At 40.8% G+C, this 18,057-nt stretch overlaps 2 protein-coding genes across 2 annotated transcripts; one reads left to right on the forward strand and one right to left on the reverse strand.

Moving 5' to 3' along the window:
* The first annotated feature begins 8,200 nt into the window (after positions 1–8,200).
* On the forward strand, positions 8,201–9,324 carry LOC145437556 (large ribosomal subunit protein uL22m-like). The gene has a single exon (XM_080314823.1). The coding sequence runs from the start codon at positions 8,272–8,274 to the stop codon at positions 8,929–8,931; it is 660 nt and encodes a 219-aa protein (XP_080170949.1). The 5' UTR covers positions 8,201–8,271; the 3' UTR covers positions 8,932–9,324.
* Positions 9,325–9,820: 496 nt separating this feature from the next.
* On the reverse strand, positions 9,821–17,434 carry LOC145437551 (O(6)-methylguanine-induced apoptosis 2-like). The gene is made up of 7 exons (XM_080314819.1): positions 17,254–17,434; positions 16,574–16,695; positions 15,744–15,845; positions 15,501–15,686; positions 15,334–15,445; positions 10,713–10,881; positions 9,821–10,178 (listed from the first exon to the last, which is right to left on the reverse strand). The coding sequence occupies exons 1-7, from the start codon at positions 17,327–17,329 to the stop codon at positions 9,911–9,913; spliced, it is 1,035 nt and encodes a 344-aa protein (XP_080170945.1). The 5' UTR covers positions 17,330–17,434; the 3' UTR covers positions 9,821–9,910.
* Positions 17,435–18,057: the final 623 nt, after the last annotated feature.

An 18,057-nucleotide genomic window follows, 5' to 3' on the forward strand; every position in this document is an offset into this window, starting at 1 on the left:
GTAGAATAGTTGTCGACATTGGCGACATTAACAAAACAGACACACCCTATCGACACCCGCCATCAATTGCGCAATGTTTCTCCGCGACGCGAGGTGCACTTTGAACCGACCTCATCGCAATAAGTGCCCTGCATACACAGATAATTGCATTTCGTTAACAAGTTTCATTAAGTTACAATTGAAAAGAAATAACCTCCCAAACTTCAATGACACGAGGATCGACCAGAAATCGATTTGGCGAACACATACCGGGTTTGTTTTCAACGGTGGTGCGACATAAAATCTCAATAGCGGAATTGAGCCATGCAACATTTAGTTTCGACGCCAATATGCGTCTGCCATCGAGACCGACAGCCGCAGCCGGATTCGTTCTAGCAACCAGGATCTGACCAATACTTAAAATCGTACATGTCAATTCAAAACCATGTTCATAGCTTATTCACAACCAGATGACATCTCAGCATCTCCCTGGCGATGACCTGCAATCTCATTGCCATAATCCACAAGTGTGCTATGAAATTATAGGGAAGAAACCCTTAATGTTTTATTATATCGGAATCGCGAAAATTAGTCTTTTCGAGTCCAAATTACATGTTGCCGGTGATCCAAGATCGGTAGTAAGCCACGTCGGAATAAACGCCCGGATTGTTGGCCTGAGCGCATCCGAGCCTAGGTAAACCTCCAACACTTAAGTATCGGAATTCGGAAGTCGACCTCGGTCCGTTGGTGTTGCAGCCGCGGATTATACCACTGCGCTATCTCGCCACCCTTTAGGTAATAGAATACGGCAGAGTTGAACAGTTATAAAATTTATTCGAAACTAAGCGTTTCAGAATTACTTGACGAAAATTACTCGACAAAATATTTAAAAACGAACTATATTAACTTCGAAGATCATTGACGCGAAAGTATCATCATAATCCTAATAAATATTTATCAAATCAATACACCACAAGATTGCGATATAATGAAAAGAGAGGATGGTGTCGAAACGACTAGGAGTAGTCTTGTAATCAGACACACACCTTAGCCTACAGCATGTATATAAAAGTTATGTACAATGGATAAAAGAAAGGATAACATAGAAGTAAGCGACAAAAATGAATGCTGCGTGTGTCGGTAGGCAAGGTCGATATGTGAGATATTGTTGTCCGGTAATCTTGAGGGCTGACTAGTATTGATTCAGTATAAATTGCTTGTATTTCGATTTGAATGTGGACATGCTCGACGACTCTCAGATAGCCGGCGAGATTCCGCCCTGATCATATGGTTTCTGTTCTTCGAGGACGCGCGTGTGTAGGCCTACTATGTAGTAGTTGCAACACTTGAGGAAGTGGGAGCATTGCGAGTTCCGCTTTTGCCTCGGTCCACGCCGTTTTCAAGGTTCAACCAGTGCTGGGATCAAGTCACTACCTTCGAGTCACGAGTCATCTCGAGTCATTGCACATTTTGACTCGAGTCAAGTCAAGTCAATCGATTTTCGAAGGTGACTCGAGTCAAGTCAAGTCACTCGTTTTTGGAGGTGACTCGAGTCAAGTCGAGTCAAGTCAAGTCAAATCAAGTCACAATTCAAGTCAAATTGAATTTTCGAAGTATGAGTGATGATGCAAAGTCATTACATTTTGCTAGCTGTGTGAAAGACAGAGTAATTGGTCATTTATGTTGAATCAAATCACGAATACAAAGTTAAATATACATGCAGAACGACGTTGCATCACTCACGTAGACGTAGAACTGCTAATACAATACGTGAGCAACTGTACAGCAGTGTACCTGTACACTGTTGCACAGCTACATGCTACAGTCAGTTATTATCAGCCAAAATATAGAACCGAATACGAAGCCTCGAGAAGTTGAAATAAATTGATATGGTACAATAGCCTAGACCACCCATCTACACATCCGTGAGAATATAAACGCACAAACTATATTTGTTCGATTTAAATCATACAAGAGGGCTGGTAAATGTGAGCACTGCGCCACGTAATCATTGAGCCGCCTAAGAAGAGCATGTCCACATTCAAGTCGAAATACAAGCAATTACTACTAAGTAAATACAGTCCATCCTCAAGATTACCTGACCACGACTGACCTATCGATCTCGCTTCCCATGACATGCCGCTCTATTTCTTGTCGCTTTCTTTTTCTATACTATATTCTTTACTTTCATTCAGTGTGCATGCCTCCTCTTTACATCGCCTAGGCCAAGGTGGGTGTCAGATTCCATAGACTACTCCTTGTCGCTTCGACATCTTCCTGTCTTTTCATTGTATCGCATTTTTTGTGGTGTATTGAACTGATAAAATTGCTAATAAACCAATGATGATGATGAAGAAACAGAAACACATTTCTGTTTAGATTAATCTTCTACTACTACTTCGATAACGTAATGTGAGATCGTTTAGTTTGCGGTCATTCTATTTGTGGTCTAACAATGGAGGATCAGTGTAACGCAGAATCAGCGAATGACTGGGAGCTTTCACAAGTGACACTGGCGTATCTCGAACAATCCGAACATACACAGGATACAGTGATTCATTCGACACCGTGTACTTGATGACTTGAAATTGACTCGTAAATTTTGCTCCAAGTCACGAGTCAATGCACTATTTTGAAGCTCCGAGTCAAGTCAAGTCAAGTCATTTTTCCAAAGTGACTCGAGTCAAGTCAAGTCATACGAAAAAGTTGACTCGAGTCATCCCAACACTGCCAATCGCTGGACCTGAATACCACAATGAATGATGGAGTATCGGCCCTGGTCCAGTAGTGACAGAGCTAATTACCGTCTAAGCATCCAAAATCTTCTCTGTGATCTCAATCGAGGCCTGATCGCGTAAGCTGCTGCCATAATTCGCGCATTTCTGCCGCTGCGGTTCAAACAACGGTTTGGTCTACACTCTACAGGCAAGAACGGAGGAACTCTTTCTCAGGTTTCCGATACGCCGCAGCAACAACAGATATACTGCGTTTCCATGCACGGCCGATGGGCCCATTTTCGAGAGATTCGACCGACGAACGAGAGAATTTTGTTGCGCATTCACAGATTGCACACCCACGTCGGCCGACTCGTCGGCCATCGAGTGAATCATTCGGCTTAGCCCTTCGGCCATGCTTGCGCTGTGTCTTGGATTAGCGAATTGGTATACGCTACTTACAACACACTTTTCGTATCAACCTGACTATGGCTGCACTCCGGGCGGATCTTGGACGCCTTGAAAAACCCGGATTTAATTATGATTGCAATGGAATTTAGTAGTACCGGTACTGCTACGAATTACCCGTAGGCTACCGAGATCTTCGCGATCTGATCACATACGCTGCTGCCACAATTCGAGGGTTTGTGTTCTGGTGCATGGGTACAATACAAACTATACCGTTTGACCACAAACTAGGTGAACTTATTCACATTCCCTTGTAAGCAAATCATCAACAGGACACTGGAAGTTCATGTCTGAATCATGACGACGAAACAGTAGTACCGGTAGACTACTGGACAAGTTACTATTCTGCGCTCGAAATTATTGGACCACGATATCTATATCCCCCACATACTAAGATATGCCACCAATTTTCATCTTTTTTCCATTTTATTTTATCTTCAGTTAGTTTTAAGCAATTGGTTCATCATGACCATTTTACATTTTGGATGGATTTAGGCCTACGTGTTCGATGTTAAAGCGTGTTGTTTGACTGAAAGACCGCTACAAGTCATCTCGGCTCATTCCTACCTAGTCATTTATCGCAATCTTGTGATTATTATGAAATTATTACATAAAGTAAGCCAAAAACGTCATTGCGATCGCTTCGCCCACCTAGTTCGGCCAAGTCACGGTCGGATTACGCCTGGTCATCGAGAGACGGCCGACATGTACAACGCATGCGTCATGGCCTTTCGGCCGACCGTCGGCCGAGCATGGAAACGAAGTAATAGACATGGCAAAGTGACATAAATTTGGTAAATATTTGTAACAACAACAAGAGACGAAATAACATCCTTCTTTGAATCATGGTAGCGCAGTAGGTAGGCGTACATATAACAAGCAAGAGTCATGAAAGCTTCACACCAATCACGTGCCTTGTTCGGCCAAGTCACGGTTGACTTACGCCTTGTCACGGTTGACTTACGCCTTGTCACGGAAACACGGCCGACATGTACAACGCATGCGCCATGGCCTTTCGGCCGACCGGGGTGTCTTTGATTTGTACATGTCGCCAATGTCGCCAATGTCACCAATGTCACCAATGTCGAAGTCTATCTATTTTGTCAATGTCGCCAATGTCACCAATGTCGGCAATGTCGGCAATGTCGCCAATGTCGGCAATGTCGCCAATGTCACCAATGTCGCCAATGTCACCAATGCCGCCAATGCCGACATTGCCGACAATGCCGCCATTGCCGACAATGCCGACATTGCCGACGATGCCGCTCGGGGGCCGAAACTAGGATACTGTAATGACTCGACTCGACTTGAATCAATCTTGGTATTGACTTGACCTGCACTCGGCTACTCAAGTACTTCGACTATCTCGCTACATACTACGCGATTCTTGACGGGAAGACCTGAAGATTGCATGGCCACAAACGCAAATTATTTCTAACTAATCATATTACGTTTCGCTGCAACTTTCGCCTCGTGTTTTGAAAACACTGTTATGTTGAAGCCTACTATCCAATCTCATTTTCTTGGTGGTTTTGTTGTGATATGTGAAAGCGCGAAACGCGTTTACACAGAGTGTTGAATGTAAGGCATATTCGTAACGACGTGTAGGCCTGAAAGAACTTCATTTACCCGCAAATATTTCATTGTTGTGGTTGAGTGTGATTTGATTTTCGCAATAATTGTTAAAGGATTAGACGATTTGTCTTCTTAGTATGCGGTGAACAGGTCGTGGTGTTTAAGGAATACACAGGTCGTGGTGTTTAAGGAATATAGGTTGGAATTATGAGACAAACTCACAGTGAAATACAAGACTTTTAAATAGGCGGTTGAAAGTTGAGTATATTCATAGACTCGTGTCGGCATCAAATAAGTGTCTATACCCGCGCAGGCTTTCGCCTCGAATTGTGAGTAAACCTGGACTCAGTAGACTCTGAAATTCATTTTATGTTGAAGAACTATCCAATACTGATTCCGTGATGGCTTAATTGTGGTATTTGTAGTCGCGCAAGACTTTTAAATGCGAGGTTAAAAGTTAGGTATATTCCTATAGGCGCGTCTCGACATCAAATAAGTGTCTATACGCGCATACTTTCGCCTCGAATTGTAAGTAAACCAGGACTCAGTAGACTCTGAAATTCATTTTATGTTGAAGAACTATCCAATACTGATTCCGTGATGGCTTAATTGTTGTATTTGAAGTCGCGCAAGACTTTTAAATATGAGGTTAAAAGTTGAGTATATTCATACAGACGCGTGTCGGCATCAAATAAGTGTCTATACCCGCGCAGGCTTTCGCCTCGAATTGTGAGTAAATCTGGACTCAATAGACTCTGAAATTCATTTTATTTCGAAGAACTATCCAATGCCGACTCTGTGATGGCTTATTCGTTGTATTTGAAGTCGCGCAAGACTTTTAAATATGAGGTTAAAAGTTAGGTATATTCCTATAGGCGCGTCTCGACATCAAATAAGTGTCTATACGCGCATACTTTCGCCTCGAATTGTAAGTAAACCAGGACTCAGTAGACTCTGAAATTCATTTTATGTTGAAGAACTATCCAATACTGATTCCGTGATGGCTTAATTGTTGTATTTGAAGTCGCGCAAGACTTTTAAATATGAGGTTAAAAGTTGAGTATATTCATACAGACGCGTGTCGGCATCAAATAAGTGTCTATAACCGCGCAGGCTTTCGCCTCGAATTGTGAGTAAATCTGGACTCAGTAGACTCTGAAATTCATTTTATTTCGAAGAACTATCCAATGCCGACTCTGTGATGGCTTAATCGTTGTATTTGAAGTCGCGCAAGACTTTTGAATAGGCGGTTAAAAGTTGAGTATATTCATATAGACGCGTGTCGGCATCAAATAAGTGTCAATACCCGCGCAGGCTTTCGCCTCTAATTGTGAGTAAACCTGGACTCAGTAGACTCTGAAATTCATTTTATTTTGAATAACTATCAATGCCGACTCTGTGATGGCCTAATTGTTGTATTTGAAGTCGCGCAAGACTTTTAAATATGCGGTTGAAAGTTGAGTATATTCCTATAGACGCGTGTCGGCATCAAATAAGTGTCTATACCCGCGCAGGCTTTCGCCTCGAATTGTGAGTAAACCTGGACTCAGTAGACTCTGAAATTCATTTTATTTCGAAGAACTATCCAATTCCGATTCCGTGCCGAGATGGTTTAATTGTTATAATTGAAGTCGCCCAAGATCTTAAATTAGAATGTTGCAAGTATGGTATATTCCTATGGACGCCTATATAATCATCAAATGAGGGTTACCGGGCAAGCTTTCGCCTAAATTGTGAGTAAACCTGGACTCAGTAAGCTCTGAAAATATTTGATGGTGAAGAATCATGCGATCCCGTGATCTTGATAGATTTGTTGTGATATCTGCAAGCGCGCAACACTGAATTAGAATCAATCAATCAGTCATTTATATTATTATATTCATCGAATATATTGTTTGAACGTATATTACTCGATATATTTGTGAAAATAATGTGCCAAATAACGATATTGTATCAATTTTGGTCTTTAATTTCAGATATTCAGAGCGGGGGAGATAGCGTAGTGGTGACGATAAGCGCCTACCAAGCAGGCGGAACGGGTTTGATTCCCGTCGGAGATTCATTTGGGCTCCTCTTCCCCCGCTGTCGCCGTTCTTACAGCGACAAAAAAAGCCCAGAAAATAGACCCAAAAAAGAAAGCACTCACAAGGAATGGAAAGAACTATTAGAAAGGGCCGTGGCTTCAAAAAGATCAACATCGAAAAAGAAAAAGAACTGTGACATCGGGCACTCTAGGCCGAGGTGGATGTTTGAGTAAGCGATCGCTACTGATGCCTCGTGTCGTTCGACATCCTCCTATCTGATCGTTACATTGCATTGTGTCTTATCGCCTTGTACATTGTGTGTAGCTTGTCCAGATGAAAATTATAACCCAATGTATTGTATAGACTCATTCCAAAATCCCACCCTCGAAGTCGAAATTCCGTGTCACTTGACTGTTGACACGCATAGGGTTAATCTCCACAATTCGTTCTCAACAATGTTTCACGTGAACGTTCGCGGTGTTTCACGTGTCTGCAAAGATTCCGCTGAGATTCCGCCAGGATGACTGCAGTGTGAAAGGGTATGGTAGTTGAATATGGTCAACAGTCATTCACGTAACAGAATGACGATCAGAATTAGGTAAAAGTGGCTTTCACTACCAAGACCTGACCTTGGCCACCTTGGGATCTCGCCTTCCGTGGCATGCCACCTCATTTTGTTGCTTTTTGCTATCTTCTTTTATACTTTTCATTCAATGCGCATGCCTCCTCTTTACATCACCTAAAGAAGGAAGGTGGGTGTCTGATTTCAAAGACTACTCCAAGTGGTTTCGACACCTTCCGATCTTTTCATTGTATCGCAATTTTTGTGGTGTATTGAACTGATAAAAATTGCTAACAAACCGAACCGATGTTGGAACTAGCACCGAGCCTGAATCTGCTGAATGTGATGTATTGAAATTATGAAATTAGTGAATAATCCTGCCTGAGATATATTCCCCAAGAAGAGCAAAACCAAAGTATAGTGTGATATTATTGAAGTACAGTGGCATTTTTAAATATAGCTGTTGAGATAGCGGGAGCCCTGATTGGAATCGCTGGCCTTTTTTGCCTGATATATCAGGTGAGCACGAGCAGCGATGATTTTCCAAGTTGAAGTAATTTAATAAAAAATAAAACATAGTGTGAGCACAGGACACCGATTCCATACAGGGCGAGAGCTGCATTTTCGAAGGAAAATTGCGACTTGAATGGAGTCAGGACTCAATAAGTCATTACAACCCTTGATATTAGCCTAGTAGATAGTTGAGTTAGATATAGTAGCAAGTGACTACTGGACCCAAGAACTTACTGTAGCTGTTCTGTTGCCCGTACATTTTTTGCCAACTAATCCTAATGATTCAGTGGAGTTGGCAGGAACTACGTCACAATCAATTAACTTCTATAGTGAATATAACATGTCGGAGAATCACTATACCATTGGTGTGTTTCATCTTATTTTAGAGTCATTGTTATTTTAGTGTATACGGTAGCACCAGTACCTACGCAAAAAAATGTTTGCGATTCGAAGAATCATCCACGGCAGGACAATGCTAGCACAAATTCAGTCCGTGGATCTACACACCACGTCTGTTGCGTTTGGAGTAAGAAATCCTGCTCAAAACAAAATCATTCAGGCGCACTCTGAATACTACGAAGACTACTGGTCACAAGATTTAGGGTCATGGTCAGATAACAACAATATGCTTTACAAGCCTTCGAAACCAGGAGAGCCGCACAGGCCAGCCGAAATCTACCACGGACGAGCCTTTATACGTTATTCCCCGAAGAAAATGTGGTATATGACAAAGCTGGTGCGAAACATGAACGTAGACGACGCTATAAACTACATGAACTTTGTCCATATGAAAGGTGCCAATATTATCCGGGAGGTATTAATAGAAGCGCAAGAAATAGCGACTAAAGACCACAACGTTGAGTACAAATCGAACTTACACGTCGTACAAAGCTTCGTGCTGCCTGCGGGTTGTCGGAAGATATTGAAATGGCACGGCCGCGGCAGAGTGAATGTGAACAGATCGAGGTTCTGTAACTATTATCTCATGATACGGGAGGGTCAAGCGCCGGAATGGCAGCCCAAGAACACTGCTTACAGCGCCGCGCTTTCTTATATTGAGAAATTGAAGATGAGAACTATACACGATGGCTTATGATGAAATTTTTCTGGTTTGAGTTGCCGATGGATATCCCATTCGATTGATATCAAAAAGTCATGACTGTTAAAACTTGATGGCATTACACCAGTTAACTTCGAATTTCAAAATCTAAGTGTATCGTAAATTGTCAGCATCTGCTGTTCTACTTTTGCATCATACACTGTGATACTTAACAGCCAGAGCTTTGGCGGTCTGTAATGAAGAATTCCCAGTTGCAATGTTTTCAGCTGTCTTTTTCTGACAAAACTACATCCTTCGAGTTTTGATTTTGAAAATTAGATGGGGATTTGAGTATAGTTCGCATTTTATGAGTGACGTTATCATTAGAACCATGTGAAAAAACCCATGTATCACAGTACCAAACTAAATATATTTTTATGGTTCCACATATTTGTACTGTCGCTAGTCATTTCGTGTCAGTTGTGAAGATGGATCTTGCAATGGCGAAAGCGGCCTCCTCCGATTAACTGAGCTATAAGTATTACTCAAGTAATTCTAGGACCGGGCATTTTCTACTTTGACATGAAGTAGTTTTGACAAGCCTTGGAAATTACTTCTTTACTTGTAATCGAGTAGAAATTCATGGTATCACTCCCACTTTTACTTGAGTATTAACGCTCACTACTTTGACCACCTGTGATTAAATTATGTGGATTATAAGCGTGTCTGGATATGCGTTGCAACCAAGTTAATTCCGGCTTTTGTTTCACTCGAAATTTTCCCTAAAATTCTGTCACCCTAGGGCGCCATTTCCTCTCTCATGCATGACAGGATTGTAGTGCTACTGTAACTGTTTGTTATCGCAAAATCACTAGATCATTATTATTGTCTCACTGGAAATATGCATACCGACCAGTGTGCAAATCAGACCAGAACACTGATGATAGATTGTTCGATAGTTCTGTACTTCAAAGACAGTACATACAAAGGGATGCATGTAATGCCAACATAAGTATTCATTTGAGAGCTTGCTTCATCACAAAGGAATCCATTTGTTAGTGGAGTTATATATAAAACTTTGCTTTCCAACTCTTTCCGGTCGGTAAGTGGCTGGCCCTGGATTGTCCTTCCCGGGATATCTTCCGAACGACCACCGTGACGTATTTGATACAAACACACTTGACGACATGTAATGCTTTGGCGGTCCTTCGTAATCAACAACTTCGTATGTGCCTGGTCCTGGGATATCCACGGGCGGCGGGAGAGGCATCGCTGGTGCACTTATGCACAAATAGTGCTTCCTCCTGTAAATGTTCGAAGAGTGGTTGTTGGCTTGAGGTCTGTGCCTTATCCTCCAAGCAAAGTGGACATATTCTACCAATAAAAAATGATTCAATTTCCGTTCAGTTCACGCTGCATTCAAGATCTGTAGTTTTAGAACTTTCCTCAGGCACACATGCAAACCAAGCAATAGGCGTCTTTAACCAGTTCAAATTAGCACAAAGTTGTATGTTGTTGCTGGATGTCGGGTAATGAATTACTCCCAATACTGGTGTCATGGCGTGGTCTGCTGCATAATATAGCCCACAAGTTCAAATACAAATGGTAATCATGGATTTATTGAAAATATGTTTGGAGCAGTCACATACAGACTAACAGGGAGGACCAGCATTTAAATACTTCATTCAATTACTAACTGGGATAACGTAGGGGCTTGAGTGATTTAGCTTCACAAAATGGCTCCTTTATTGTTCCTATTATAGCGCAACTTTGTGTTGTTTAACATTGATTGTAATAATAGTGAAACTGCTGAACTGAAACACCCAATCGATACATACGGTAGCACGACTTTGTCCGGCATTGTAACGTCCTCAAACGGCTTGTATGCTCCTGGCCCGGGTACTTTGGATGTTACGTCCATTGTATTTCTTTTAGACGTTGATTTGAAACATGATATCGGGGCCTTTGATCCTGGCCTTGTTAATTTATCCTGGATGTTGTAATGACCTGAAAGGACAGCTCACTTTAAAACAGTGGTTCCCAAACGGTGGGGAATTCCCAGAGGTGGTCAAAGTAGTCAAGAAAGCTACTCAAGTAGAAGTAGAAGTAGCGATGGAAAGATCTACTCAAGTACGAGTAGAAGTACTTCTTCCATAAGCAACCTAAAACTACTTGAAGTAGAATTTACTGACTTCAAAAGTACTCAAGTAAGTAAGTAGTTGTGAAATCGATCCTAATTCGTTCACATGGATTGTAAAAAGGTGCAAATTGAGCTATGCGAAAGGTGACGAGCTTGATTCATATTGATGCATACCAGCAGGTATCCAATTTTCGATAGCATAAGCATTCGTCCACATCATAGGATGAAAATGATAGTATTATTATGGAAATGCGATACTTATCCTCTGTTTTCTCGAACAGCACATTTTAGAAAATAGCATGGTATGGCGCCATCCCCCATAGTATAAGGTCCGTAGTTTAGTCGAAGAGCAATACGAAGAAGTTGTATAGGATACGGTGTAAACACTTCGCGCGATTAGTAAACGTTAATAAAAATATCGGGGACCGTAAAAATGCCATATTGTGTAGCTTTACTTCCGGAAATTAAAGGCATTACTACACTTGCTTTTATTTATTTTTTAATAATAACTCAAAGTATATGATACTGGGAATTGAAGATAAAACAAAAATACTACTTCTAAAAGCGAAACATGTTTTTCATGCCTTCAGTCCAGAAAGTTTCAAAGGCGGTTTGCTAAAACAGCACCAAAACTAACAAAAAAATTCAGAGTCCAATTTTCCAGGTTAGGACGTGCCATGGACAATGGACATGCTAGATTACGAGATGACAAGCAAATGATAGATTGCTAAACATCAGTTTCAGACGATATGATGAGCCATATATACTGTGATGAATTATTTCATATGCGCGAAGGGCATATGAAATGCGAAGGACTATGTGGTGTGAACGCAGGGATATCTAGTTCTAGAAATCCCTGTGTGAACGGAATCACGCCAACCCGCTACCTAAATTATATTCATCGATACTTTCGTGAAATCATACTGGTAACCCTATATCCACTGCGCGCGAAGCGCGACGAAAATTCTGGGCTTTTACTCAACTTTTATGAAAATTAAATGTTGATGCTCCGTGAAAACAGCCCCAAATTCCTCAGTCGATCTTCCTGATTGGAATATTGAACTACTTCTACTTGACAAACTGAAAATAGCGAAAAGTAAGTAAGTAGATCACAAAATATTACGAAGTAGCGAAAATCAGGTCTACTTGAGTAAGTACCAAAAGTAGAAAACTACTTAAGTACTTCGAAAAAGTAGAAGTACTTCGTTACTGACCACCTCTGGGAATTCCCCACTGGTGGGGAATTCAATGGTTTCTGGTGGGGAGTAGACGCATTTGTTCAAAATTATATACATAGGACAGTCTACATATTCACGGAGGCACATGCGCAACTACCGTTTCCAGTTAACTGCTCTGGAATGTAGGCCAATGTACCGAAAATTATATTGCGTGTTGTTCACAAAACTTCATTTCTATCTCCGGATGGCCAATCATGGCATCACAAACGCATCCAGCACGGCTAGTCTGACATGATATAACGCTTTCGCGAAATTTTGACCGTTGCTGGTATCGGTTCACAATGTGTTTTATGTTGGAGTTATAGTCGATTGTCTTGCGTACTGGTGTGGTTGCGTGTCTTGTGTAGTCAAATCAGCAAATAGCTGCTCTGTGATGACAAAAGTATTGGGTAGTGGGGGACAGGACCGTAACTACTGCACCCCGAACTCTCCAATTAGGCGGTCGAGCTCGAAGGGGCCCCAAATTATTTCATGAATTAACATAAATTCATCATCATCATCATCATTGGTTTATTAGCAATTTTATCAGTTCAATACACCACAAAAAATGCGATACAATGAATAGACAGGAAGATGTCGAAGCGACTTGGATTTGTCAATGGAATCGGACACCCACCTTGGCCTAGGCGTAGTAAAGAGGAGGCATGCACACTGAATGAAAGTAAAGAATACAGTATAGAAAAAGAAAGCGACAAGAAATAGGGCGGCATGTCATTGGAAGCGAGATCGATAGGTCAGTCGTGGTCCGGTAGTCTTGAGGATGGACTGTATTTATTTAGTAGTAATTGCTTGTATTTCGACTTGAATGTGGACATGCTCGTCGACTGTCGGATGGCCGGCGGGATACTGTTCCACACATCAGGTCCGGCATATTTGATGGAGCGATGATCTTTTCGGTCGATCATGTGATATTTGGACGACGTGGACGCGCGTGTGTTGTACTTGTGCGCTTTTGATTCAGAGGTAAAGAAGTCATTGAAATATTCGGGGCAACGACCGCAGTGAAACTGATACATAAACTTGGCGATTTCTAGTTTCCGCATATCTTCTATGTTTAGGACGCCGAATCTCTTCAGCAGCGACTTATTGGATGGGCATTGGATGGGTGTAATTTTTTTGGAAATTTATGGCACTTTTTCAAATTTCTTTCGCGCTGGAGGCGCGATTTAGTGTTGCCGAATATATTGATTATTGGGTACCCTTCCCCCACGAAAATACGTAGATTTTATAGAAATGGAGACTCCAGCGTCGGTCATTACTGCGCCTCGTCGCACCAAGACATATGGACTTATAGGCCATGTAACATGTGACTCCGAGAAGTGTGCCAGAACGATCAGCAGCGAGAAGAGCTTGGCCGAGAAGGTATGCCCTTGTGCTGACCGAAAACTCTGATATATATACAATATACAATACAGATATGTTAAATTGTCCATAGGCTGCTAAATGGCTGGCGCCGAATGTTCCTGTCCTGGCGATCTGAACCCCACAGGACAAATGACATCCCGCAGGGAAAACTTATTTGCCGGTAAAGCAATACCAATTTGAAATCGTGTGTGCCTTTTAGTTTTGGCGATTTCCATACCTTTTGACAAACCAGATATAGGAGGTCACGAAATAGCATAATGTAACGAAGTCAATATACGAACGAGTCAGCCTGAAGATGTTTAATACTTATTTAGGGATCCTACTTACCTCACGCAGCTCTACCGGTAAATCTGATTACGTGAGCAGGGAGGATAAAAAAATGATAACAAAATATATGTAATTCTCGATCATATTGACTGATTCAAACATCAATTATATAAATATTTGGCGCTTCGTGCGTTTAGCCGAAACAAGGCGACACACTTAACGGTAGACGCAATGTAGCTGATAATTAACGGGGGAAAACGTACAGGCTCAGGGCAGTGTTGGGATCAAATCACCATCTTCGAGTCACGAGTCATTTCGAGTCCTTGCACATTTTGACTCGAGTCAAGTCAATCGATTTTCGAAGGTGACTCGAGTCAAGTCAAGTCACTCGATTTTTGGAGATGACTCGAGTCAAGTAAAGTCACAATTCAAGTCAAGTTGCCTTTTCGAAGTATGAGGCATGGTTACGTCATTGCATTCTGCTAGCTGTCTAAAATACAGATTGAGTGGTCATTTATTATGAACCGATGAACGAATATAAAGTTAAATGTAGGCCTACACGCAAAAAGGCGCCGTATCGCTCACATATACGTAGAACCGCTAAACTACGTACGTAATTGCATAGCCTCAGTTTATAGTTATGAGTCAAAATAGAGAATAGCGAAACGAATTGATAAGATGCAATACATTACACATATACAAATTGATATGATGCAATTCGAGCCTGCGCCAATGGTTGAGGTCTACATAAACTATATATTTCAATAAAACAAGAGTTTTGGTTAAGGTATGAACGGAGAACAGAAATATACATTTTGCTGTTAAATTACTTTACTATTTACGACAACGAAAGCTGTAAGCTTCGATCACTTCGCTTGCGGTCAATTTATTTGTGAGAGAGCAATGGGGGATCAGTAAAACGTATGATCATTGAATAATTGGTTGCTTTCACGGGTTCACTAGCGTTTCGCGAACAATCAGAACATATGCAAGATACAATGATTTTTATCGACATCGATAACTTGATGACTTGAAATTGACTCGTGAATTTTGCTCCGAGTCACGAGTCAATCCTCATTTCTGACACGTCAAGTCAAGTCATTTTAGTAAAGTGACTCGAGTCAAGTCAAGTCATACGAATAAGGTGACTCGAGTCAAGTCGTGACTCGAGTCATCCCAACACTGGCTCAGGGAGGCTGAAGGGGTTTATCACCCTATGGGGGGCTCGAGACCAACGTTTTTTTTTGGGGGGGGAGGGGGGCTGACGAAGTGCTGTTACGGTCCTGGCGGGAATGACATGACTGAGAGCACAGTGGCTTGGTTGGCTAGTGTCACAGTGGCTGAGTTGGCTAGTGTCAAAACATAGTATTTGTGGTTAGGCCAAAGCTTGTGAACAACCCAAATCAGTTTAACTAAATTAATGAAAGCTTATAAAATCCTGATACATACTCGGTGAAGGTATCCTAGTTCGACCTGCTTCAATAGGTTGTCGTTTCGATTTTGATTTGAATGCAGCTTCAGCTGCAACTGAGTTATTTTTGGCCGTCATTGAATCTTTGACCTGGGAAATTCAAATTTTATGCAAATCCAATATGAAAAGCACGCATTCAAATTACTTCATACAAATTTGGCGGGGGTGCTGCGCTTTTGGACATGAACATATTTCCTTTCGTGACAGCTATAGGCAGGTGGAACGCGCTTGAATTGGCTTTATTAAAATCCTTTTTGGGGTGCAGGTAAGAAGGCATATCGTATGTTCCAGCTCCTGGAGTCATATTTGTATAATTCTTCCTTGTCCGGGTCTGTAATTGAAAGAGGAAGTCAGGAATAATTTTAGATAACAAAACAACATATTTTACTTTTGAAGCAAACGATCCCGTGCCTTTCTTGGAAAAAGATGTTGAAAACTTTTCTACGTCGTCGAGACCGTAATGGTAGTTTCCAGGACCTGGAGCATCGCTCTACATATTAATGAAACACAATATTTTACACCTGTTGCAGCCAGAGTTGCATTGAATGTAATCACAAATTTGCAACCCTTGTATTTGTAATTGAGGGGAAACAAATCAAGTAATTTCAATGTTATAATCATCACTGATCTATGGCAACTTCTCAATATTGGTCAATCATTCAATATTATTGGATAATTGATTCAAGTTTAGTAATAGTTGTAGAGTACTCACACAAAGATTATGCCCAGTTACTGTCCAAGGGATAGCATAAATTTGGGACGCTTATATCAGAACAGGTAAAAGACAGACAGACTAATACTGTTTCAAGTAAAAGGAGAAGACAAAAAGTTTTTGAACGCACAACGAAAAGAAGATTGGTATAGGCTACTATTATTTGACACTTGCTAACAAAAATCTGACACTCTTGTGTTATTTTCTTGTGAAGTTGTGATTTCATTCATAAAAATGATGGAAATTTGTCTGAAGACCACATGCTTGCTACCAGAATCGAATTGAGTCTCAATTTTTTAAGGAATTGGCTTGACTCGAGTCATCGCCTCAAAGTGACTCGACTAGATGTGTGAGAAATAGGAAATGATTCTAGGGTGCGAGTCAATGTTTAGGGTCAATATTTAAATTAAATTAAAAAATATTCTATTGTGAAAAGTATTTTTAACCTGTATGGGAGAAAAGTAAGCTTCCTAATCTTATTCTACTATGTGGTGAGGAGCTCTTACCACATAAAAATCACGATTGAATCTCCTTGCTTGACTGTTGAAGCCTTTTTTGTCGCTGTTGTCTGTGACAATAGTCTGGTATCTACTTGGGATGGAAGCTGATGCTGCAGCGATCCCATGTCCTGCAAACGAAAGCAGTTTGGTGCATCTGAATCTCATGCATAATTCAATCAAGAAATTGTGTGATCATGCAAAGACAATGAATTTGTGGAAATTTACCATAAGGTTGAGAACCCTATACTACAGAGTTTCTAATTTTTAATGAATAACATATTCATACTCCTAGTACGTTCACATGTTTTAATTGGAATTGGTGCATACCATATAAAACATTGGCACGTTACAACTATGGTACAATTATTCCATGCAGTTATTCGATATTTCCCATATCATTGAAACTGAAATGATCATAGTTGAAGAAATATAATATGCCACGATGCAGCAATTTGTGTAGTAGTCCAGAAAGAGCCCTAATGTGTTCTCTCTCTGAAATATCATATACCTATGAATGTATAGCAATTAAGCAAACGGATATGGATTTCTTGGCATTGAGCTAGAGCTATGGAAGATACTCAACCCCGAAATGTGACACAGGAACTGCATACGGCTTGCTCATAACCAAAATAGTACTGATACCTGAGCATTTAATGTACAGAGACAAAAGACCTCACTGCATGTACCTTTATGGAGCTTTCCAGATATTTGGGAATGGATCCGCCTGGGAGAATAATTCGGTTGAACGCTATCTGTCGCCATGATGATTGATTTTAACTACATAATTCAAAATACGATTAACTGAATCAAATGTAAGTAACCTCGCAAGTGACTGCAGAATATCCCGATGACTTGTGTTATGAAGTGCAAGAGTATAGTTCGTTGCTATTAGCAACATAGATGGCCATCCAATGGATAACAAATGTTAGTAGGTTCTTAGGTCGACAAATGATACGTCTTATGTCATAGAGTTATTTATATATTATTTTATAATTTAATATAACTGCAAAATATGTTATGATTTAGATATTATAGATCCGTAACTTCCGTAATCCGAGCAGCCAACCGTGTCTGCTCGATAATGTCGTATTCTGAAGATTGAAATAATATCGGATACGAAAGGTTGTCAAAAATCATAAAATTGAAAACTTACTCATAATGGATGGGTAAATGTAACGTACGTCAGAGAAATCCTAAACCTGCTTGTTTTGCACTGGTCAACAATAAACAATTTTCCTAGAGCTCACTGGTACATTTCGAAGACCAATTTTACAATATCTTCATGGGAGTGTTCCGATCCTCAAGGTCTAGTTCGTTATTTTTTGTTTGTCGAATATGTGTTATAGGATGTAAAAGTCGGCGACAGATTATTAAGGGTGGTGTCATATCACATAAATAAAGAAGTTAAGGGAATAAAGCGTTATATTTTATCGTCTTACTAGGAATTTCGTTCCATAAAATGAAATCATATAATGTGTTGTTGACGGAAT

Source organism: Botryllus schlosseri, chromosome 4, assembly GCF_051294905.1.
Source record: "Botryllus schlosseri isolate E-star chromosome 4, Bs_hap1, whole genome shotgun sequence".
NCBI classification, from domain to species: Eukaryota; Metazoa; Chordata; class Ascidiacea; order Stolidobranchia; family Styelidae; genus Botryllus; species Botryllus schlosseri.